The sequence below is a fragment of the Chelonus insularis genome, unplaced genomic scaffold (assembly GCF_013357705.1).
Source record: "Chelonus insularis isolate UGA/USDA-ARS -01 unplaced genomic scaffold, ASM1335770v1 contig_35_pilon, whole genome shotgun sequence".
Classification (NCBI taxonomy): Eukaryota; Metazoa; Arthropoda; class Insecta; order Hymenoptera; family Braconidae; genus Chelonus; species Chelonus insularis.
Genome location: NW_023276524.1, coordinates 902,243 through 925,476, shown reverse-complemented (window position 1 = coordinate 925,476; position 23,234 = coordinate 902,243). Strand labels below are relative to the sequence as shown.

The following is a 23,234-nucleotide window of genomic DNA, read 5'->3' as shown; positions in this document are numbered from 1 at the left end:
TAATGGTGTGTAACGCGTGTGCTGAGGATATTACAACAACGTCATCTTTCGAAATTTCATGATATCAGAGAACTTTCCAAAGAAGATTTCTTAGCTACAAATAAATCTTCATTTAAAGCTACAAAATATGCCTTAGACATGAAAAAACTTTATCGACTATCACAAAATGTTTGTTTGATAGTATCCCGAGTAAAAATGATCAGTTTTTGGGCGTGCCTAAAGGAGACCCAATTCGAGCCCAAATGATTTTCAGGCTCTCAACGCGCCCAATTCAAGTCCACAATTCTTTTCCAGGCCTAAAACGCGCCCAAATAAAGCCTAAAACTATTTTGCAGGCCTAAAACACGCCTAATTGAAGCCCAAAAATATTTTAACAATCTAGAAAAGAAAAAAAAATTGTCACAAAAACTTACCATCAATTTGGGCTCGATTTGGGCGAGTTGTGGGCCTAGAAAATGTCTTTGGACTTCAGTTGGGCTCCTTAAAAATTTAGGCCTGTAATGGGCTTGTTTTGGGCACTGAAAATTTCTCTAAGTCAAGATTGGGCTTTAATCAGACCTGTATTGGGCTTATTTTTCATTTTGGGCATGTTTTGGGCTTCTTTTAGGCTCATTTATTTTTACTCGGGTAAATAACATTTATTTGTATCAAAAAATTGCTGAAAAATAACTGTAATGAATTGTTTTAGTCCTACCAAACAAAACCTTCCATCAGTGTCATACGAAAATTTTAATCCCTAATTATTATATACACATAAGATGATAATATTTTCATTCATTTCTAATACAGAATTTTTAATTTTAGAATATCATCAATATATCATCAACATTTTTAAGCTAATTTTTTCAGTTATTCATTATTCGTTTTTTTGTTATAAAAAAAGCGGAAGCGAATTCGTTAAAATATCACTCAGATCTTCTTTATAATAATATATTTCGAATAAATTTTGGTTGAAGTCGATATCTCGATCCGTTCTTAAGATTTTGAAAACGAAAAAAATGCTGACATACATACATACATACGTACGTACGTGCACACACCCATCATTATAAAAATTGGTCAGTATGCTTGCAAATATCTTGAAAAATGGAGACATGATGAAAATTCAAATTTCACCAATCAACTCAATTTCAATAACTTCCTAATGGGAAGTGAATAATTGCAATAATACATATTATAATAATGAAAATATACTAGTCCATTGGAAATACTGTACAGATGGTGATTTAATCAGTTTGATGAAATATTTCAAGACCGAAAGAATATCGAAGTTGAAAAGTGTGGATTATATTTCATTTTATGATGAAAATTCTTCTGCAGAAGAAAAAGCACTCCAGTTAACTGGACATAGAGATGACAGTGTAACTGTAGAATATTTTTTGGAAAAAGTAATGGAACTAAAGAGAAATTAAAACGTGTCAGAGTACAGTCGCATGGCTGTGATAGAATACAATCATTATAAACCTCTAAATAGAAGAACTCGGAAGTCAAGAAAAGAGAAATATGTAAAGATATGCATTTTCTTAATGAACCGAAGAAGTAGAGATCGTAGTGAATTGTTTCTCAATAGCACATTACCATTTTCAGTTTAATATAAATAATGACATTAGCAATTTCATCATAACGTTCAAGAATGATTGAAATGTGTAGGAAATATTTTCAAGGTTTCTAAAAAATGATGAGTGATAATAAAAACAATGCTTTATTTTTATGGAAGAAATAAATTCATTAAAAAATTAATTTTTTATTTATTTATTTCTCGTTAAATATTATTAACGGTTAATGATAATTTCTAGACCAATGGGAAAATTAAATTTTTCATATTACGTTGATAAATGTAGAGTACCCTACATCATTGGTCACGTGACCAATTACTGTATCTTTTATCCTACTTACACTCGATCTTTTATTTTTTGTAGTTTAGTTGCACACGGAAAGAATTTTTTCACTAAATGTAAGAAATTTATAAATAAAAATATTTCTATTTAATAGTAAATTTTGAGTTCTTGTAAGTAAACTTGATACTTGAGAGGTGTCTGAGTAAAAGAATTACTTACGACAACCTAAAATTCAATGTTGAACATAAATATTTTCACTTCTAAATTTCGAAACGTGGACTGTCATTTTTGCACTTACATTTAGTGAAAACATTTTCTCCGTGCAAAATGATAACGAAGATTTCAATATTTTACGAATGTACTTTCTTTCTTTATTGTTATCTTACCTTAAAACCGTAAAAGAAAGGAAAAAAATATAAGTACCTTTTTCGTGTCAAATTGACAGCACTTAGCTTCTACTTAGAACTATTCCCGTATCTTATACAGTTGAGAAGAAATTCGAAACTAAGAAAATAGAAACATAGAAGAAAATGTTACTTTATAAACAGGTTGTTTATTGATAAATATAAAAATGCTAATTTAGTTTAAATGTTTTACATTTGTTCTGATGCTAAACTCAATTAATTCAAGATCAACATGCTACCTTAAATTCCATTCTGTAGGGAATTTGTCTAAACATAAGTGTGAAAAAAACGAAAAAAAATTGTTATCATGGTTAAGCAAAGTAGCATATAATTCAGCTCAAAAGACTCACACTTAAGTTAATCTTGAGTCATCCTTTGCATGAATGCTTATCTTAAATTACTCCAATTTTTATGAAAATTTTTTCATCTCTCATTTTACAATAATTAGTTATTTTATTAAATGAAGAATTAATTCATTACTATTTTTGTACTCAGCTTCTACATTTTTGTAGTTTTTTTAATTAATTTACTAAAACTCCCATCGTATCTACAGCAAATGCCATCACACGAGTTATTGGATTCATGCATAGCTAGAAAAAATTTACTTGTATTTCTGTCTGTTTGTCTATTCTGCTTATTTAAATAAATAAACAGAAGAGTCGAAATTTTGATTAACTTTTTGATTTAGTTATTTGAACAAATCGACTTAACAAATAATAAACCACGGATAAATTTTTCTTTAGCTATTTTATAGATCCAATAATTAATTTAATGATGACTGCCATAGACTTATCTTAGGATTTTCAGGCTTTTTATTCTATTTTCTACTATTTAATTGTTTAAAGTAATTTTTCACCACCAAAATGAAATCTAAAAAAAAGATGCAAGCAGGATTTTTTTCATAATTTTTTCTATAACTGTACCTTTTTTTCGAAGTGCGATGTTTGTATCACTTTGTTTAAAAAAATGCAGTTGATAAACAAAAAAACACGACTTAATTTTTTTTAATAGAATCGTGGGTTTCGATGGATTAATAAACATAATCATCAATTAAAATAACTGGTAAAATACACTTTCAGATAAAAGCAAATAATTAGTAAGCGAATAATTTCGATCAAAACATGACTGTATATCTATACTATGTATTCATTTAGATTGAATAAATAAATTTGGAAATTTTTAATAATTACATGTTAATAGTAAAATAAAATATTAATAAGAATAATAATTAGCTGTGAAACTGAAAAAAATAAAATATAGAAGTAATATTCTAATCAAATATACTCATTAATGTGACCTATTTGGGGAAAAGATTTAAATCTAACTATTACTAATCCTTGCATAAATTTCCAGCTAATCCAGCTGAAATATTACAGCAAAGACTATAAAAATCTTATCTTCAATTCTATACTTTCTTTTCCAAATTAGAAAAATTTCTTACATTCATTGTAATTTCTACGTTCATGGTTATTTTAAATCACTGTAAATTGGTGTCCTCTTATTGATTGAAATCATTCAATATGTCTATCATAAAATAGTCTTTTATATATAATGATAATTATAGTACACGAAATGTAAATTACATTGGATGATACTATAAAAAATTGTAATAAATGTATTAATAAAATTGTTTATTCATTTGTGATCATCGAATTTCATAAATTTCTTCAACATGATTCAATGTTAGAAAGTAGAAAATCTCTGTTAAAGAGTTCATATCAAACTGTTCTTTGTAATTGACAAGGAAATTGTAGAAGACTCAACACTGATAGTTTTCGAGTTTGAATAAAGAAAGCTTTTCTATGCATCAAGAACTTGACAAATTATGCCAAGTTTATACTTACATTCAAATAATACGTCAATTTTTTTTTTAAGTTAAAAGAAACAAACTATATGTACACATAAATATTCACATGTAAAAGAAAACATGTGTTGAAAAAATACTAGAAACTTTTTCGCATTCATTGTTACATCCTGACAATACACAAATTTAGACAAGATAATATTTATAATTTTAAAAGTAATTTTTTATCTTATCGCGACTGTTCGTGAAGTAGATAATAAATCTGAAAATTTTAATTAATTGACATTTGAAAATATAAAAATGGAAGTAAAGTAAATTTCATAGGATTTCAGATGTTTTGATTTTAGAGATACAAGCTATCTAAATAAAGTTTATTATTGTTGTCAAGCATTCACTCAAAATGGACATTTCTCGTTACACGCCAATGAGTTTGTATGATAAAATATTCTGTCTGTCTAGTGCTCTACGTTATGTTATTTTATTAAAAATATGATTTCAATCAAACATAAACTAATGACTGATGTGCTATAGTGGATGTCATCGTTGAACAACTCAAATTCGCTGATTGATATAAAATATTGATTCTCTAGAATTTCATGATTATAAAGGAATAATTCTAGTGAAGACAAAGTTTTGTTGGTTTCTAGACCACTATTGAATTGCAGCTAAATATATCAGTCGAATATTGGAAAAGAATTGAACCAATGTTTGTTTCCTTGCAAATAGCAAGGATTGAAAAGTATTTTAGAGGAAAGTAAGGAAATTTTACAAACCTAAAATGTTCAGGCTGTTTTTTTGATACAATTAAGCTAAAGGTACGTTTAGACTATGACACTAGACACGGTACACGTTTATTCATACTGACCGAGCTTCACTAACTAGTTTGCGTATGAACAGCTCGGACACAATTTCCATACACTTACTAATAGACACTACTCAGACACAAAAATTCTGTAAAAGTGTAAACAGTATAGAAATGAATGTCTGACATTTATGTTAGAATTTCTGCCGTAGTCTAAATGTAATATATAATTTTCAATAGCATACGTTTTAAATTTATTTTTAGTTAATTTTCAGCGCTAATAATTGTTTAAGTTTTATTTTTAATCAGATTTCGCACAATTCCGTTTTCGGTTCTTTTTTTATTTCTTATTTTTACTCGACACGGCATAAATATGTCAATAATAAGACTGGCATGTATTGTTTTTTTTCTCAATTTAAATTGAGAAATTTCTTGGCATTGAAAATTCAATGAATTTAAAAATTATAATAGAAAACCAAAAAAAATTTATCAATAAGTGTAATCGCTTAATGTATCCCGACTACGACTGTACATTTTCTCAAAATTTATGAGCAATGATTTTATATTTTCTATTGGAATTATTTATCTCAACATTGATAAAAAAAACTTTATTAATTAACTACTTAGTAATTGAAGGATATTTAATGATTCCATTATATGATTTTTTTCTTTCACAATTAGATAAAGAAATGTTTTTAATACAAAATAATTGATGCTTTTCTCATTTCCCTTTCCCTTGATTAATTGAAAAATGATTAATCATTAAAAAAAAATTTTTTATTATACCTTTGCCCAATGTTAAAGTTTGCTCGCCTTTTTCAGGTTCCAAAGCGACGTATTCTATTCCGCATAAAAAGACAAAAAATCGTCTGTACGCATACCTAGATGGTCGTAGTCTTTCTCTGCGAGAGAGAGAACGTCAATTTTCCAACCTCAAAACAGACAACAAACTTTAATTTTGGACGATGATGTGATAAAAAATAATGTGCTGGCCATGGTAACGAAGTAAGATATATTCACCTGAGTGTTTGCCACCCAGGTAGAAATATCACACTTTGCTCTCTCGGTTAACAATGTACTATTTTCTATAGATAATTGTATAAAATAGCATCAACCACCATTAATCTGCTGTTCTCGAGTAGTCGAGAGTACTTTGATGCTTAAATAATTATTATTATTAAAATTAGAGTGAAGCTCACCTATGCATAATTACTGAAATAACTAGCTCATAGCTAATAATGACCAGTTCCTAATTACATAAACTCTTTGATTCTGAATCTTCTCATTAAAATAGTTGATCACATTTCAAATCCTCTCATCATTTTTTCCAATAATTTTGTGTGATTCATTAAATGATTTTGTGAAGAATATTCTATTATCTACTGTTATATAGAACGACCACAATCTGAATATGGAGAATAACTCATGGAAACTAATCGATTAAATCATGAAGAAGATGTCTAATGTTCTTTCCTGTAACCCCATCTTAATTAGTATGTAATAGTATCGACGTATGAGCTAAGCTGATAAACAACATCATTGCAGAATTTGTAGTGGTTTTATCCCATGTGATCTATTGATTTGTAAATAATATTACAATAATACGATACTTGAACGTAATCTGTATCTAAAACCTAAGAGGATGAGATTTATTTCGTTTCTAAGTAAAACAGGAAGAATCATCGATGCTTTGACAGTAAATTCTGACTAAAGAATCATGCTTATTTTGAAATATTCTAGTTCTTTTTCAGAACATTACTCAAGAATTTGTAAAGTAGACAGATAAAGAATTTCAATCCTTTGTGAATCATTTGTCTTGATTTTAAAAGATTTAACAAATAAAAAATCTACGAAGGCTGCTACAATCAATTTCCAACTGAAACCGATACCTACAGTCTTACTTGAAGAATGAAACATGAAATAAAATCTTAAATGTAATGATTCACTTTGAAAGATGATCAGTATTGATAAAATATTACAAATCACTAACAACATTAGGTATACAGGTAATTATTCATATATCGTGTTACATCATGTGCTGTGCAATGAACTGATCAAACAGAAATAAGATCAAAGGTTTTCATACTCTTGACTTACAAGGAATTCATACTACGAAGAAGTAACATCAACTCACTGTCAAATTTCTAGTAGCTTATCATTTTCTCGTATGACTGTCATAACAACAAGATGTTCTCTCAAAACTCCTCATTGTTTGTAATCCATTTGTATCAGTTTATACCAAATTCACTCACAATAGTTTCCTTCAATTACCATTAACTGTAGGTACTAGACAATAAATCGACACTTATTTTTTTATTTCTTATATAATTTTATTTTAATGACTTTATAGAGTTCAGACATTCTGATCAGAATCATTGATTGAATCAAAATAAACATGGTTTAGCAATATTGACATTGACCGTCATAGTTCAAGAAGATGAACATCATTGTTTTAAAAAGGTTTAGTTCATCATTGTTCAATTAAATGAGGTAAACCAATCCTCAGAGAGGCTGCTAGTATGTGTGCAGTGCAATCATTGCAGAACTGCTGTCTCAGGAGACACTCAACGTGAAACTCCCTTGTAACTGGTCAAGCCACTGAAACGATCTTTTTCAAGAGTATGATCAATTCAAAGAAAAGTTTTATTCGACGAATTAGATCAAGATTGCAACACATCTATTAAATAGTGATTAGTTAGTAATCGACATTCAATATTAGATTCATGAAAATTAATATTTATAGTCTCTATTATTTGTAGAACTATGCAAGAATACTGGTGTACAGACGCTGCGTAGCGACGGTTTAAAGAACTACAAAAATACAAGATTTTTCTCCAATAACAACTCGTTATTTGGGTTTTAAAAATCTGTGAGGATGGCTTTCAGTTATCAGGGAGTCATAGAAATTTTCTCACATGTTTGCAGAGATCTAAAGAACATATCTGCAAAGTTCGAGGTGGATCTTAGTCGTTCTTTAGTATTTTTGTATTTTACAAGAAAATTTTTTTAACAATTCTTAATGTTTACAATTATCGAGATTCTCTCTCCAATCTTGCTGTGATGCATTTGTGCTGCTCTTTTTTGTTCTCGTTATATAAAGTCATTAGTAACTATATCGTATTGATATTGATCTCAGTTTTCAACAATATTAATTACTCAATAAGTAGAATCTATTTAAAATGTCTTTTTCACTCAATTTATTAACTTCCCATTGAGAAGTTATTGCAAGGGGGTCGAGTTTTAAAATCCGTAATTTTATCACATCTTTACATTTTAAGACATATAAAAGCAAATTAAAACACAGAGAAAAAGGAATTGTAAATTTAACTCCAATAAATAGTAGCCTGTCGCTTCGGGCACAAAAATGGCAATGAATAATTATTTAATTAGTATACACAACAATTTTCTCTTATAAAAATTTTATAACACACTCTAATTGTAATATTTTATATATTTTTTATATAGTTTATAACTTTGATTCATAATAAAATTGTTACAAGAATAAATTATAATTTATACTAATTAAACAATTGCTTATTGCCATTTTTGTACCCGGAGCAACAGGCTACTATTTATTGGAGTTAAATTTACAATTCCTTTCTCTTCGTAAAGATTTAAAAATGAATGTATGTACTGAAAAGTGAAGAGATATTCTTTTCAGAATAATCAATTATATACAAATAAGAACAATGTTTATTAAATATCAGCAAATGTAAACATTCCCAGGGACGATTATTGTTATTTATTCAATTTTCATCAGATCTATCAATGGATGAAATGTTTTCTCTTTTTTTTATCACAAGTTTTGTATTTAATACTTGTATTATTTTAGGTCATTCACTACGACTCAATACGGGTTGAAGTCATTAATAGTCAGTTTCAAACCAAAAGTTGTCCTAAGCTAATCTAAATAAAGAGAGAAGAAGGTATGTCTGTGAATCTAATAGAATGTTGAATTTTCGTTGAAAACTAACAATTGTAGATCTAATCGTATCTTGTCTGTATAATTCAGATCGCAGAAGTAGTTGTAATTTGAAAGTGTTTAACCATAATTACGAACAAAAAAAAGTTCTTTGTTCAATGAAATGGACAACAGAGCCCCGATTGGGTTAGTGTTGGCCATCAAATGGTGTTATTATTCAGTAATGAGCACAGTTGTGTACACTGCTACACTGAAAAATATTTATAGACGTAGGAATGATACCAAACCTCTTAGATTATCTATCTTACCTTTAACCCGAGTAAAAATTTTTGTTAGATCCACATTAGGCTCTTATCAGACAGCAAAATAATCATGAGAGTTTCAATGATCGGAAAGATTTATACACTACAAATTCGAATGTGTTACTCTTGTAAACATTTACTACACTAGAAGCCCATTGAATATTAAATGCCGTAAATGAAGCATAGATTTTTAACTTAGAGTGTGTAAAAATATTCTATAGCTTATTTATGGATGTTTGATATGAAACACACTGTATGGTCGTTATTTTAAGACGATTGTGAAATTATGGATTATCAGTGGAGTGTAGCAAATAAAGTATTGCCATTATAGCAGTATTTCATTTGTTCATATGGTTACGATACTTATGGTAGCTATTTAGATAGTTATAATAGCTATCCAAATAATTGGAGTAGGCATGAGGACTGCTGCCATAGCAATCTACTTCAACTGTACTTTGGATTGCTCTTAAAATAATTATTGTTTTTAATGTGAGAGTATTTAATATTGAGTTGGTAAATATTTTCAAAAGAAGAATTATGGTCCTGATAAATAAAAAACAGATTTTCATCAGACAAAAATGCAAATGTAACTTTGTTGAACATTACATGACTTTTTATGTAGCAAAAAAGACTCTTATTAAAAACATCTAAATATTAAATATTCATTCAGTCACTAAGTAAATTCTAAAGATCATTTTATATGAGTAGAGAAGGCTCATTACTTTTACCAGTACAGGTTTTTGTTCGTAAAAATGTCGTGACTACAACTCATTTCACATTTATGACACATACGCATCTTGTATTCATACTATCACGCTTAATTTACTTACAAGTAGCACATTTGATACTTTTTTATAATCATTTTTTTGGCAAAGAAAAAATCAAGTTTCTTTTTCAATATGATCAAATTTCAGTACGAAACCAGTCACGGCATTTTTTAGCATGTCACTTAATGTTATCATCAATTCAAGTATAAATATGTTATTTATCATGCTATGAGCCTTTATAAAAAATATTGTAAAACATATAAATATACATTGGAAAGTTGATACACTGCAAATCCAAGTTGTAGACACTTTTAAAACACTAAGCCTCTTCAATGTTAAATGCCGTAAGCAAATTATAGATTTTTCTCACACTAAGAAACGTGTAAAAAGTGTCTACAAATCATGCATAGTTTGTTAATGGGCATTTTACATTGAACACACTTTACGGGTGTTATTTTAACACGTTTGTGAAATCCTGGGATTTGCAGTGTAGCAATATTGTTCATAGCAATGCTGGACAAATTTTTTCATTTAATTCCTGACTGAAATTTATACTAATTGGATGCTTTAACGTTATATCATTAATTTATTGATTTTCATCAATTTCTATTTAATTGTGATAAACTTAAGGTTTTAGTGTTTTTTTTTCTTTAGATCATAATTCCGATCTAGGATACTTATGATTGATATTAGACAAATCACATTATTATATACACGAAGAGAATTTTTTCACTAAATGGAAGTGCAAAAATGACAAGTCCACGTTTTTAAGTTTGTAAATAAAAAAATTTTTGGTCAACAGTGAATTTTGGGTAAGTAATTATTTCACTAAGACACCTCTTAAGTTTCGAGTTTACTTACAAGAACTCAAAACTTACTATCGAATAGAAATATTTTTCTTTCTAAATTTCGAAACGTGGACTTTTCACTTTTTGCACTTACATTTCGTGAAAAAAATTCTCTCCATGTACGCTTACACTTTCAAAATAACCCTCAGTATCATGGAAGCATTAGCGTATGGGAGAAAGGTTATTAATATTAAAATTATTTCAAAAAAATTAGGGTCCTTTTCATAAATTTAAATATGCGTAGGATGCTTTGAAAATTTTGAGAAATTTAATCATACTGAGATACTTTATTCTCCACCTGGAACAAAATATGTACAGAAATTTTAGAAAAGGAATAGAAAGACATTTTCAACACTGTAAATCCAAGCGCATTCTTGTTATACATCTAAACGTGTTAAATATGACGTCACCTATTTCATCAACATTGTAGTCATGTTTAGATGTGCAACAAGAATGCATTTGGATTTACAGTCAATTGATATTTCAATATTCTCAAAATATTTTGCATACTTTTTTCTCAAAAAAAAGTTAATTTCTAAAAATTAGAGCAGATGGTGAATAAATATTATAAAAAATAAAGAAAAGAAGTTTTTTAATTGGCGATTTTAATTCAAAATAATGATACCAATAAGTAATCATTTAGCTTCTGAAAATTAAATAGATATACCTTGGATTGAAATACTTACCTATAGACTATAGTATTCATTTAAATACTACCGGAACCTTTCTTTGATTAGCTTGGTTCGTTCTATTTAAATATTTATACTTCTCTTTTTCAGATTCAAATTACTCGCACTCTGTTTAGTGATTGACAGTTTGGTTCTGTTTTCGTTTACGAAGCATCGCTTACATAGAATATGGTTTCTTAGTTGAAAATTTATTTTCAAAGTTGGCTTCTAAGTCTGATATTCGATAAAGGAAGTTATATATGAGACTGATATAAACTGATGAAAATTAAAATGATTTCTGTGTAAAATATAAGTAATCTTTCTTCATCAGAAAGATTTCCATCCTATTGAGTGAGAAAATTTGATTTTCAGTTTTGGGTTCTAATAGTTGTAATAATTAAAACAAACGTAAGCTTCTGTATTAAAGTATTAAAGGTAAACACAAAAAACTCTCTAACAATGAAACAGTGAAAATCACTGAGAGCCAGTGAATAGTCATTATTTTTCAATTATACTAATAGCACTAATTCAAACAGCGATATGATTATAATTGGAAACAGTAAATATTTAGTGTTTTATTTTTAGAGAGAACGTTTAAAAAAAAAGTGTGAAAATTCTCTGTCCTTCTATATAATCACTGTAGTGATTATGCATTCAAGCCGAAATACGTTTTTTTTAACCCTTTAAACACGCTAAACCTGTTTAATGTTAAATGCCATGAATAATTCAAAGAATTTTCACACACTTAAAACGTGTAAAAAATACCTACAACGCGATTCAAAATACACTACCTAAATTTTTTTTTTTTTCTATCCAATTGTTTCAAATTATTTGTTAAAACCTAATAATGAATTAAATGGAACTGTTTTTTTACATGTGGACATGGTCTATATTACAATGGCTCTCATTACAATTAGACTTTTTTTAATAATACGTATGATGTTATTGCTGGTGAACAGCCCAATTATACTTAAAATAAAATTAATAATCATCAATCATAATGTTTTTATGAAACTAAAATTACTTAAATCTGGAAAAAAAATTAGATTGAAACTTGAAAAAGTATGAAATAAAAGTTGGATGAAGTTAAGGTAAAAGAAAAATAGAATTTGGATAAAGATACGAAAAAATTGAAAAATTTCGTATTACGGAAACGCTGATTTGTTGCGTATTTCGATTAGTTCAATAATTGAATGTTAATAGATGATACATTTTTTTTACAATAATAATTGTTTCACATATTTACCTCTTATAAATAAAATGAAATAACTTATTAAATCGTAAATAAGTATATGCATACTGTACATAGTTGAAATATGACTAGTGTTTATAAATACCAGTATACATATGGCAATTAAATTTTCCAGAAAAGGAATTTTATACAATAGAATGTAAGATAGAATAATTTTTATGTATAGAGTCCAGTCCAATAAGGAAAATAGAACAATTTTTGTTTGCGAAAACCAAACTATTAATTCACACATCACTGGATCGGAAAATTCGCGAGGAACATGATAATGTAATAAAAAAAACATTTAGGGGCCATAGAAGAGAGGGGAAGGGAGGTAAATCACAAAAAATCCCCCCAATCGCACATTTTTCGATTTCTAAGATAAAAAAAGTTTTAAATAAAAGTACTGATGACTTTTTCGTATCTATCATAAATTAAGAGTTATTCGCAATTAAAGCTTCAGACGACACTTTGAAAATTAGAAAAAAAAAGCGCTACAAATATCTTTTTGTGGCGATTGATTGATTTCTAATAATGAGATATCAAAGTGAATTCTCAGAGAAAAAAAAAGTTTTTCATAAATTTTATTGATAATTAATCATTTAAATGGTTTTAATTTTCGTGAAAATGCACCAATCAGCCCTGGTTTTGGTTTAAAATGTGCAGAATCAAAAATTGAACAGTTGACCTATAGATCATTTTTTTCTATCTTTCACCTATTTGAAGTTAAATACATTTCAATGTTTGGTACTCAAGCGCTTTTTCTCTTGTGGCACGGTTGGGAGCAACAAAGAACAATAGATATCTCTCTGTTACACTCACACTCATACAAAACTCTTACGCATGTGCCGAGTGTTGAAAATATAGATATTTGCTCTACGACTTTAGACTGTTAACCTATAGGATGCGTGGGATGGCCGCCAAATGACAAGCAATATTTAAACACACTAAATAATATTGATTAATTATAAAAATACAAGCAAAACTTAAAACTATAATCTTTATAAATCTAGCTACAGCTATGGTGGGAGAAAGACCGGGTTCTCATCAAGGCGGACACGGAATATTTGGTTTCGGCGCCAGCCACTTAGGCTAGTCAGTGACTCTCCAACCGCCACAAAAATCATTTAGTGCGAATGAAATGCACATTTCAACCATGAAAGTGACAAGGACACTATACGGTGAGTAAATTGGGGGATTTCTTAGGTCCAAGCCGGGTAGTGGAAAATAGTTTATATGACCCTCAACAATAGACAAGAGGACCATAAAAATTTTAAATGTGGGCTCCAAGTCGAATAACATTTTCAACTACTGAGCGCGAAAATTTTTCACGTGCTTCATATATAAGAGAAAATTTTTTAATTTTCGGTCCGATAATCAACCACATAGATCGATAGAAAATTTAATTCTCTATCGATCTAGCTATACTTTCTTGAGGACCTTTTTTCGCCTAGAAAAATTCGTTACTCATCATAATTATTCTGAGGGTCACTTCACAAGCTGACTATTTTCTAGTATTAAGCAAATGAAATCATCGGAATATATATAGTTATAGTCCTTAGGTACTAGATTAGTCCGCGTGTACGCCACCAGGTGGCTACCGCCAAACCATTTCGCGCAGCTTGTGCGTGGAAAAGAGTCAATAAAGTAGAATCTGTGAGCATAGGCAAATCAGACTTGGCTCATTTTGTATCAGTATCTGTCAGTCAAGCGGACAGTAACCAGTTCCGACATCTCTTGTCGTAGTAATGTTTCTGTTTATGAAAAGCTTGAGCAAGATTCGACCTTACTAACTCGTAGGTATGTTGAAGAACATCAATATCTTGAATATGATCTCTCAAGGATGCACACTTACGACCAATATGAGAACACAACGAATTGGGTAAAATCAGCTCACGACCAAAGTACAGGTAGGCAGGAGTAAACCCTGTTGACTCATGTAGAGAAGTATTGTAAGCAAACGATATTCAATTTATGATCATCGATCATAATCAATAAGTTCACTAATTTAATCTGTGGGTTCAGTAGAACGAGGTCTCTTGTTCAAGCGCCAAAATATTTAACGGTTACTTCTTGGATTTATAAAATTTTAAACGAGATATGTAATCAAGTTAGAAATATCAATTCAACTATTCATTACAACGTTAGTTATTGATAGTGACTTTAAGACTGTTAACTAATGTGAAACGGTGAAATTTAGAAACGAAATGAATATTCAATTCTACGACAATTTAATCATTAATTAATTATTATTGATTATTGTGATAGAAAGAGTTGAATTGCATCACACAGTACTTTTGTCCCGATTTATGCTCATAAGTCTAGTTGTCGTGTGCAGTCAGTCAAACAGACAACAGGAGATCCCTGATGTTTGTAATATATATCTGCTGGTTTCCCAACTTCCCCAGAAATATAAATATTAGCTCCATACTTTTCTTGTAATTTTTTGTACACAGTTTGACGATGTGCGGATTTGTCTCCGATTATCAATTCAAAGTCTTTCCAGAAAATGGCGATTTCTCTGGATAATTATTCTCAATGTAATTATAAATATTATTCATCGTATCATTCATATCTTTTCTTGATTGAGATGTATCCTTCGAAATTGGTGTCATAAAGATAGCATAACAATTAATATGATAACGTGCGTTCACCAACAGTAAAGATCGGATATTGCTTAAATTGTTGATAACACATTCACCCCATTCATCTTTTCTCAGTTAGGCACTTGTACTGAATCGTTCTGTCATGTACTCATATGTAACTTTCTTATTATCTTTGGAGTTTCATTTTTCACCACACAAAAAGCATAATTTCGGCAAAATCAAAATTATCTGTGGAATCTTCGTCAATAAATGGATCTTCATAATGGTTCTTCTTCTTCTGTATAATAATTTGTACGTTTATATCTCAAACGGCAATCTAATAAGAAGAGAAGAGTTGAGAGACATTAATATGGCAATTAAATCGAATGCTTTTATAAATTGTAGGATTAATAAAAGGAATAATATATGATAATTATGGTTATAACGGAATAAGTAATGTTGCATAATACATTTCAATGTAGAAGAATCAGTAGGTTTAAGGTAACTTTGTAATTTAAATAATATAGAATTGATTATTATACGCACTGTTGTTTTACGAAATGTTAGAAATATTTATTTTCGCAACCGCGACAAATAAAAATAAACTAATGTAATGGCACCGATTATCGACCAGGTAAAATCTATAAATTAAATACTAGACTTGATTGATGTGGAGTCTCATTTGAGCCGTCATCCTAATTAGACGTGTTTACGAGGTTGCTTGTGTTTACCCTATGTATGTATAGGAAACATTCTGACTAACTGTTAGTGAAAGTGTTTTTTTGTGCAATTTTTATGTATTCTGTGCGCTATGAGTGTCCACCTGAGACAAAATTCTGTTGCTTAAGTGCCAGTCGTTCAAATGTCTCCAACTAGAGAGGCATTTTACACCAAAAATTAATTCTTTATCTTCAATCATAGCCACAGTAGCTGACAACTCAAACGCTAAACGCAAAACCACTTATGCTGAGTTAGTGCAACTGAGTTAGTTAGTCAATTTCCTTGACTAACAACTCGAAGATTACCTTTGGGTCTTATATCTTGCCAATACGTCTATTAATATCAAGAAATAAACGTGTCATTATTTCCAACGTTCATCCTTCCATCCTTCACCCGGTTATACTTGATGAATTAACCGAACTACGTATTACTCCGGCTTCTCGAATTTCTTTGATAAGAGCGTCTATGAGTAAACAAAGTCCGTCGCAAATGCTAAGTTTCAGAAGAAAAATATATTTAAAACCCAAGGACTTAGTTGAACTATCTGCTTCAATCGAAATTGTATATGACAAACACACTATTCTAGATATATTTTGCTTCTGAATCGCTCTCTTGCTTTCTGTCTAAAAAAGAAGGTCATTTGGCCAAATTTTGTAAGAATGGGATATTCATTGACCTGCTTCATTTCGTCAAATTCTAACTCACTACCGCAGGCTTCGCTTGTATATGTCCTGAAATTAACATTTCCATCTTCTCCAATCTTGACAAAACTGCTTCCATATTCACAGCTGATTGCGCTGCACTCCTTGATGCCATGAAAATATTCTTCGATTATCCTTTCAACAACTTCCTTATTTTCTCAGGCTCTTTAAGTGCCCTCCAGAGCCTATAGTCACCTACTATTCACATTAAAACCATTTCCTACATTCTTCAGATACACTGCAAATCGAAGTGTTTGACTTTAATTTGCTTGAAGTGCATTAATTGTTGTAGTAGCTTTTTAGTCACTTCAACGTGCATTAAAAATTTCAAAACACATACACTGCATTAGAACTATGCACTAATGAGATTTACTTTAATGCACATAATATTTAGTAACTTTAGTGCGTTCTGTCTTATAAATAAAAGATATTATTAATGTACAGGATAAAATGAAATCCGAAAAATTTGTAAAATATATTCATTTATTGATGATATGTCAGTAAAACCTATTTTATAAAACTTTCTTGTTAAATATTGAAACATATTAATATAATTGTAGCTACAATATTTTCAATAACATAGGTTGTAATCAATTTATGAGAAGTATCAGCGGAAAGTGAATATTCAAAGGAAGTTAACATTTGAGAAAATTTATTAAGAGTGTTCGTTTTCTGCAGAGTCTTTTTGTGTTTCCTGAACAATAGCATCTCTTTTTCTAATGAATCTTGAAATTACCTGATTAGCTTGAACGGATGTGCCTAACAAAGCGTTATCAATATATTGTAATATATTTTTGTATGGAGAAGGATATTTTACATGCCAAACATAATAAGTCGACATTAAACAAACAACGATGTTTTCCATTGTCGGTGATTTCATCTTCACCTGCGTCTTATTGTCTGCTACAACGTATGCCACTGCAATTCTTCCTTCATCCATATAAATCACACACCTAGGAGATTCGCCTGGACCAGCTTCAATGTCTTCAATAGAAGAATTAACCTGTAATGATACCTTCTTTAAAGAGCAATTCAAATGATATCTTTTTACTTAATCAATTATTTTCGAAAATTTTTAATATTGATTGTGAATTAATAACTCACTTGGTTCAATTTAAATAACGGTATTGCATTTTTGTTTACTTTTCTTGATAATTCTCCATATAATTTTGACAAAACCTGGTATTTAGATTCATCTGTAATTTCGCCAATTCGATAACATTCTAATAGTTTTTGAAACATAAAATTAGCGTTTGTATTTAAATCGTCAAGACTCAAATTTTTCATTGCACAAAATTCAAAAAGAATCTAAAAAAAAGCGATTAAAAAAATGTTATTGTTGTAATACTTTCATATTTTATACCTTGATACTTTTGTATTATTATACAAAAAGACATTTTATACGTACTAGATTATAAACCTTCAGTTGAGGATATAGTTCAACTATATTTTCGATTGATTTAGCTTCATTTTGAATCCATTGGTGTCTTTGAGGCAAAGTTATTTTTAATAACTTTTTCACGTGTGGTAAGTTTCTTTCGCTATGATTTTTTTGTAGTTCTCTCAGTGCTCTTTGGATATCAGCGTCGTCTATTTGATTTCTGTAATTTCACAGCATTTTAACTATAGCTTGATCCATAAGTGATTTTGAATTAGAAAGTATGTTAAATATAGTAAAAACGCAAGGTTTTTTGGAAAATTCTAAAAAATTAATAATAATAGTCTGTTTCTCATTAATTGAAAAAAGCTTGTTTGGGTCTACATAATTTTGTATTAAGTTATTCTTAAAGTAAGAATGAAAAATTTCTTAATTGGAATAGCAATTCTAATAATGATTAACAATTAAGTAACATTAATTTTAATATTTACATTTATCATTCATTACAATGAAGAGATTAATGATTAATTATTGAGTTCTCGAAGAAAACTTACATTTCTTTCACCTCTACGGATGCTCTTGAAAGTATCTTTCCATCTTTATCTCTTTTGGCGGCTTGTGTTTTTAAATAGGCCCGGTGGTTACGAATCCACGCACTCAATTGTTTTCTAACAATACCCTTAAAATGAAACAAAATTTGTTATCATAAATAGAAAATCCATTAGTAGAATAATGCAACTATAAGCTATTAAACTTGAATCATCACATTTGTTGAAAAATCTTTACTTACTATTCCACCAGCACCACCACGTAGTTCAGGGAATTTAGTCGTTATTTGGGTTGCAAAGTTAGCATAATCTTCTGATGAAGGTTTAGTATCAGTAATTTCCCATAAGTAATTTCCCCAAAAGCTTATTATATATGTATTAGAAGCCAAGACACCATGAGATTTGATTTTATTTTCTATGTCAATTGTTAATTTAGGTAAGGTGATTTCATGCGGTTTTAGATTTTTAGATTTTGGTATGTCAGATAATTTTTTCCTTTCACTCTCAGAAAAATTTTCATTTGACACATTATCAACCTATGAACAAAACAATAATTCATGAAGATACAACATTGCAACATGCGAATATTACTAAACAATAAAAGCGATTATGATTTTTTCTTACCTCAATATCGTTTTCTTTATCAGTTTCCGCATGATCAGGATAAAATTTATGTTGTACATCAACGGACGCCATAAAAGGTTCGGTATACACAACTTTAACCTCACTATTTCCCGCCAATTCTTCAGCTGCACAACTTTGAGATGTCGATGGGATAATAAATTCTTGGTAAATTGGCACTAATAAAACGTTGATATTATCTAGATTATTAATTTCTTCGGCGTCTTCAATATCAACATGAATTCCAGCATCAACATCTTTTTTTTGCAAAATGATTTCTTTGTTCTCGAGCGATGCTTTTAATGACGAGTCTCGTACACAAAGCTCTAACAGTTTATTTTTTACTATTTCTTTGTCAGAAATAGTCTTTAAGCTGATAAATTTTACACATTTACACCTACCCAAAATTGCACAGAAGATTTTCTTTTCCATTTTTTATTTCGTTTCACTTTCAATTAGATTTTCATTCGATCACTGATTTTACTAGATTTCTTTGTATGTAAAGTAAGACCCACGCGTTCCACGTTTGTGCGGTTAAACACGGTAACTGGGACTGTGCGCAGAAACTTGCGCAAACTTTAACGCGTCCTGTAAACGTTGTGACAGTGAGCACGATTTCCGGATAGCTATTCGAAAAATTTGATTAAATTATTTGGAAACATAATCTAATTACATCAACACATTCATCCATGTAATGAAAATTTTTATGAAATTAGTTTTATTAATCAAAAAGAAACTTAGTATTTTATGTAGATATAACCTTAAAAAGTTTGGTTATGACAGTGAGTAACACTTATGTATATGTCAGCTGATTAGTTATTGAAAATGAATGGAGACAATATTTTTATTAAATGCACAATGTGTTTTTTTCAAATGTTATTCGAAAATCACTTTATTAAAACATGTAGTGCGATATCACCAACTTGATCAGCGTTTTAAAGTTAGCTGTGCAGAGGATGGATGTGGAGCAATTTACACCAAATGGAAATCTTTTCAGCAGCATGTTTACAGAAAACATCCAACACTTTCAACAATTCTTGATGAAAGACCATTAGTACATGATAATGGACAGCAAGAACAAGATTTTGGAGTTAGAGATGAATTAAATGATGAAGAAGGTAAGCAAAATTCTAATGTACTTTGTGAGTGCACGTAGATCACTTTATCAATTTTTAATCGTTACAATCACGCCAGATGCAACCCTTGTAATAACTTTATTTGTCTTAATAAATCAGGAATGACAGAAAGAGCTGAATATGCTACAATGAAGAATCTTCAATGGTATGCTGCTAAATTAATAATAGATATAAGAGAAAACTGTAAAATTTCTCAGACATCAATAGATCAGGTCATTAACGGAATCACTTCACTGGTAGATGTTTATTTATCAATAATATTGGTGAGTATTATAGCAGATATTTTCTGAATTGTTCAAATACATTTTCATAGTAACCAATTGTAATATTTAATCGCTGGGCTATGATTTCTTTTGAATTAATTTTTTATGAAAGAAGGATAATATCTTTGATGTCATTTTAACCATTTTACAGGAAGAATGTCAAAAGAAAACAGATCCTGTAAGTCACATGCTTTCAATAGACGATGTTAACACTATATGTATGGAAGAGTATCCATCAACTACACTCTTTTCTATATTACAATCAAAATCTACTCTTGATAAATTTTTAATTGAAGAAATGCGCATGGTACAAGCTACAGAAGTTAAGATTTCGTCAAAATGGCAATGGAAACAAAAAAAGAGGCTTTCTACAATTTCTAGAGACTTATGTGAAGTTACACATTGTGCATACATTGTTCCTTTTCTGGAAAATTTAACTAATCTGTTAATGAACGATGAAGTTAGATTGCATATAGACAATCCTCTCGATCATGACCCAAGTGTATACCGTACAGTGTTGGACGGTTCATATTATCGAGAAAATGAGTTTTTTCGTAATAATAAAAACTCTTTAGCAATATCGTTATATTACGATGATGTGGGGATTACCAACCCTTCAGGAGCTAGTTCTAAAAATCAGAAGTTAGCAATGTTTTATTGGACTCTTCTAAATATTAAGCCCGAGTTACGATCTTCAAACAACACCGTTCAATTGTATGCCATTGTTAAAACAATATATTTGAAAGAACCGAATGCCTTAGAAAAAATTTTGAGACCTTTCATCGATGATATTGAAATATTACGAACAGAAGGTTTAAATATGTATGTTAACGGAGTAAGGAAAAATTACAAAGGCTCATTATTGAACATTCTAGGAGATACACCTGCATCAGCTTTGATGGCCGGTTTTAAAGAATCTGTGGCTGCATATCGACCATGTCGTTTGTGTATGGTAACAAAAGATGTATTAAAACTAAATCCTTTTGAAAATGAGCAACTACTGCGGAATAAAGATTTACACATGCAATATTTAAATGATATCAACGAGCCAGGTATCACGAAAGCCGCGAAAAAATACTGGCAATTATCGTATGGTATAAATGGTGTGAGTCCAGTTGTAAACATACCTTACTTTGATGTAACACAATGTTTACCAATAGACTGCATGCATATCCTTCTTGAAGGAATTGTTGAGCAGAATATAAGATTATTTTTGAAGTATTGCATTGTTCAAAACGAACTTTTCACGATTAACAATTTTAATATAAAACTGTCTACATTCAATTATGGTCATTTCAATCGAGATAAACCCGCTGAAATCCAATTAAAGGATCTTGATGACGTTTTGCGACAAAGTGCCGCTCAAACTTTTGTACTTGCTCATACACTTCCATTTTTAATTCTCCAATTAGTTGATAATGACGGAGAAGATCTCAATGACCGAATCGACTGTTTTAGTTTACTACTACAAGTTATGAATTTATGTTTAGCATATCAAATAAGTAGGGATTCAGTAGATTTATTAAGTAGGATGATCGATATATTTATAACACGTTTCAATGGGCTGTATCCGAATAGTATAATACCAAAAACACATTTTTTAACGCACGTTCCACGATGTATAAGATTATTTGGACCTCCAAGACAACACTGGTGCTTCAGATTCGAATCTGCCCACGCTTATTTCAAATCACTTGTACCAGTTGTTCGCAACTTCAAAAACATGCCTTTAACCATGATCTATAGACACCAAAGTCGTATTTGTTCTCGCCTTTTTTCTAATCCAGGTCAATCTTCAAAACTGTTTTTACACGAAAGTAAAATAATTGTTCCTGGTCTAAATCATTATTTCACACACTACAAATATGCCTCATTGCTATATCCATTAATACCACATGAACTTCAGGAAACATGTTCAATAATGGTGTCTCCAAAAGTGGCCATTTATGGAGCGATTTTTAAGAAAGGCAGCATTATTTTGTTAAGTTGTAATGAAGATCTTCCACTAGAATTTGGTGAAATACTGGATATCTGCGTTTATGATAGCAAAATTTTTTTTGTAATCTTAAAATTAGAAACAATCTGTTATAATAGAAATCTTAATTCTTATCAAGTGTTAAAGCCTATAGCCACAGTCCAACAAATATTACTTGGAGCTGATGACCTATTGTTTCCTCACCCACTATTACGAGTTAATTTAGATAATAAAACTTTTGTACTACTCATTAATCATGAAAGATGTGAATTTTTTTAATGATAAATGGAAATAAAAAATTATATTATAATAAGAAAAATGTAGATATTTGTATAATCTCTTTGGAATATTATTATATTTTACCTTTAAAAAGTTCAATCCTACAGAAACATACAAATACAAAATAAACAGGATGAGCATTTTATTAGTATATAAATTATGCATTTCATACGTTTTGAATTAATATGTTCAATGTGTTTTGAAATGAAACACCTAAATGTATTATATATTTAATGTATTACAGTGTATTAAAACAAAATGTATCAATGCATCATTGACACAAAATAATGCACACGAGGCATATAATTTCAAAACTATTCATAAAAATGCACGTACATATATTAAAATAAAACACGTACAGTGTTTTTGAATAAAACACTGCGATTTGCAGTGTAAGAAAAATATATCACGGAATCTTGTCTAGAGGTGTCAACTTTGTACG

The 23,234-nt window shown here is 29.7% G+C and overlaps 3 protein-coding genes across 4 annotated transcripts in view; 1 reads left to right on the top strand and 2 right to left on the bottom strand.

Moving 5' to 3' along the window:
* The window catches only part of LOC118067098 (growth factor receptor-bound protein 14-like), a 395,959-nt gene extending 391,005 nt beyond the window's left edge, over positions 1 to 4,954 (bottom strand). For both annotated transcript variants that reach the window (XM_035083655.1, XM_035083656.1), the window contains exon 1: positions 4,820 to 4,954. The gene's annotated coding sequence lies outside the window, so the exon portion shown is untranslated. The remainder of the gene's footprint in view (positions 1 to 4,819) is intronic.
* Positions 4,955 to 17,181: 12,227 nt separating this feature from the next.
* On the bottom strand, positions 17,182 to 19,657 carry LOC118067076 (uncharacterized). The gene is made up of 5 exons (XM_035083622.1): positions 19,143 to 19,657; positions 18,525 to 18,649; positions 18,001 to 18,193; positions 17,697 to 17,900; positions 17,182 to 17,595 (listed from the first exon to the last, which is right to left on the bottom strand). The coding sequence occupies exons 1-5, from the start codon at positions 19,569 to 19,571 to the stop codon at positions 17,248 to 17,250; spliced, it is 1,299 nt and encodes a 432-aa protein (XP_034939513.1). The 5' UTR covers positions 19,572 to 19,657; the 3' UTR covers positions 17,182 to 17,247.
* A 388-nt stretch (positions 19,658 to 20,045) lies between these two features.
* On the top strand, positions 20,046 to 22,792 carry LOC118067046 (uncharacterized). The gene is made up of 3 exons (XM_035083574.1): positions 20,046 to 20,257; positions 20,375 to 20,538; positions 20,690 to 22,792. The coding sequence occupies exons 2-3, from the start codon at positions 20,377 to 20,379 to the stop codon at positions 22,790 to 22,792; spliced, it is 2,265 nt and encodes a 754-aa protein (XP_034939465.1). The 5' UTR covers positions 20,046 to 20,257; positions 20,375 to 20,376.
* The last annotated feature ends 442 nt before the right edge of the window (positions 22,793 to 23,234 follow it).

Excerpts from the sequence above, each read along its gene's own strand:
- LOC118067076 (XM_035083622.1), bottom strand. The coding sequence starts at position 19,571 with ATGGAAAAGAAAATCTTCTGTGCAATTTTGGGTAGGTGTAAATGTGTA. Across the intron at positions 18,650-19,142 it reads ATAAAGAAAACGATATTGAG|GGTATTGTTAGAAAACAATT; the intron begins GTAAGAAAAAAT and ends TTTCATTTTAAG. Across the intron at positions 17,901-18,000 it reads AACTGAAGGTTTATAATCTA|ATTCTTTTTGAATTTTGTGC; the intron begins GTACGTATAAAA and ends GCTTTTTTTTAG.
- LOC118067046 (XM_035083574.1), top strand. The coding sequence starts at position 20,377 with ATGACAGAAAGAGCTGAATATGCTACAATGAAGAATCTTCAATGGTAT. Across the intron at positions 20,539-20,689 it reads TTTATTTATCAATAATATTG|GAAGAATGTCAAAAGAAAAC; the intron begins GTGAGTATTATA and ends ACCATTTTACAG.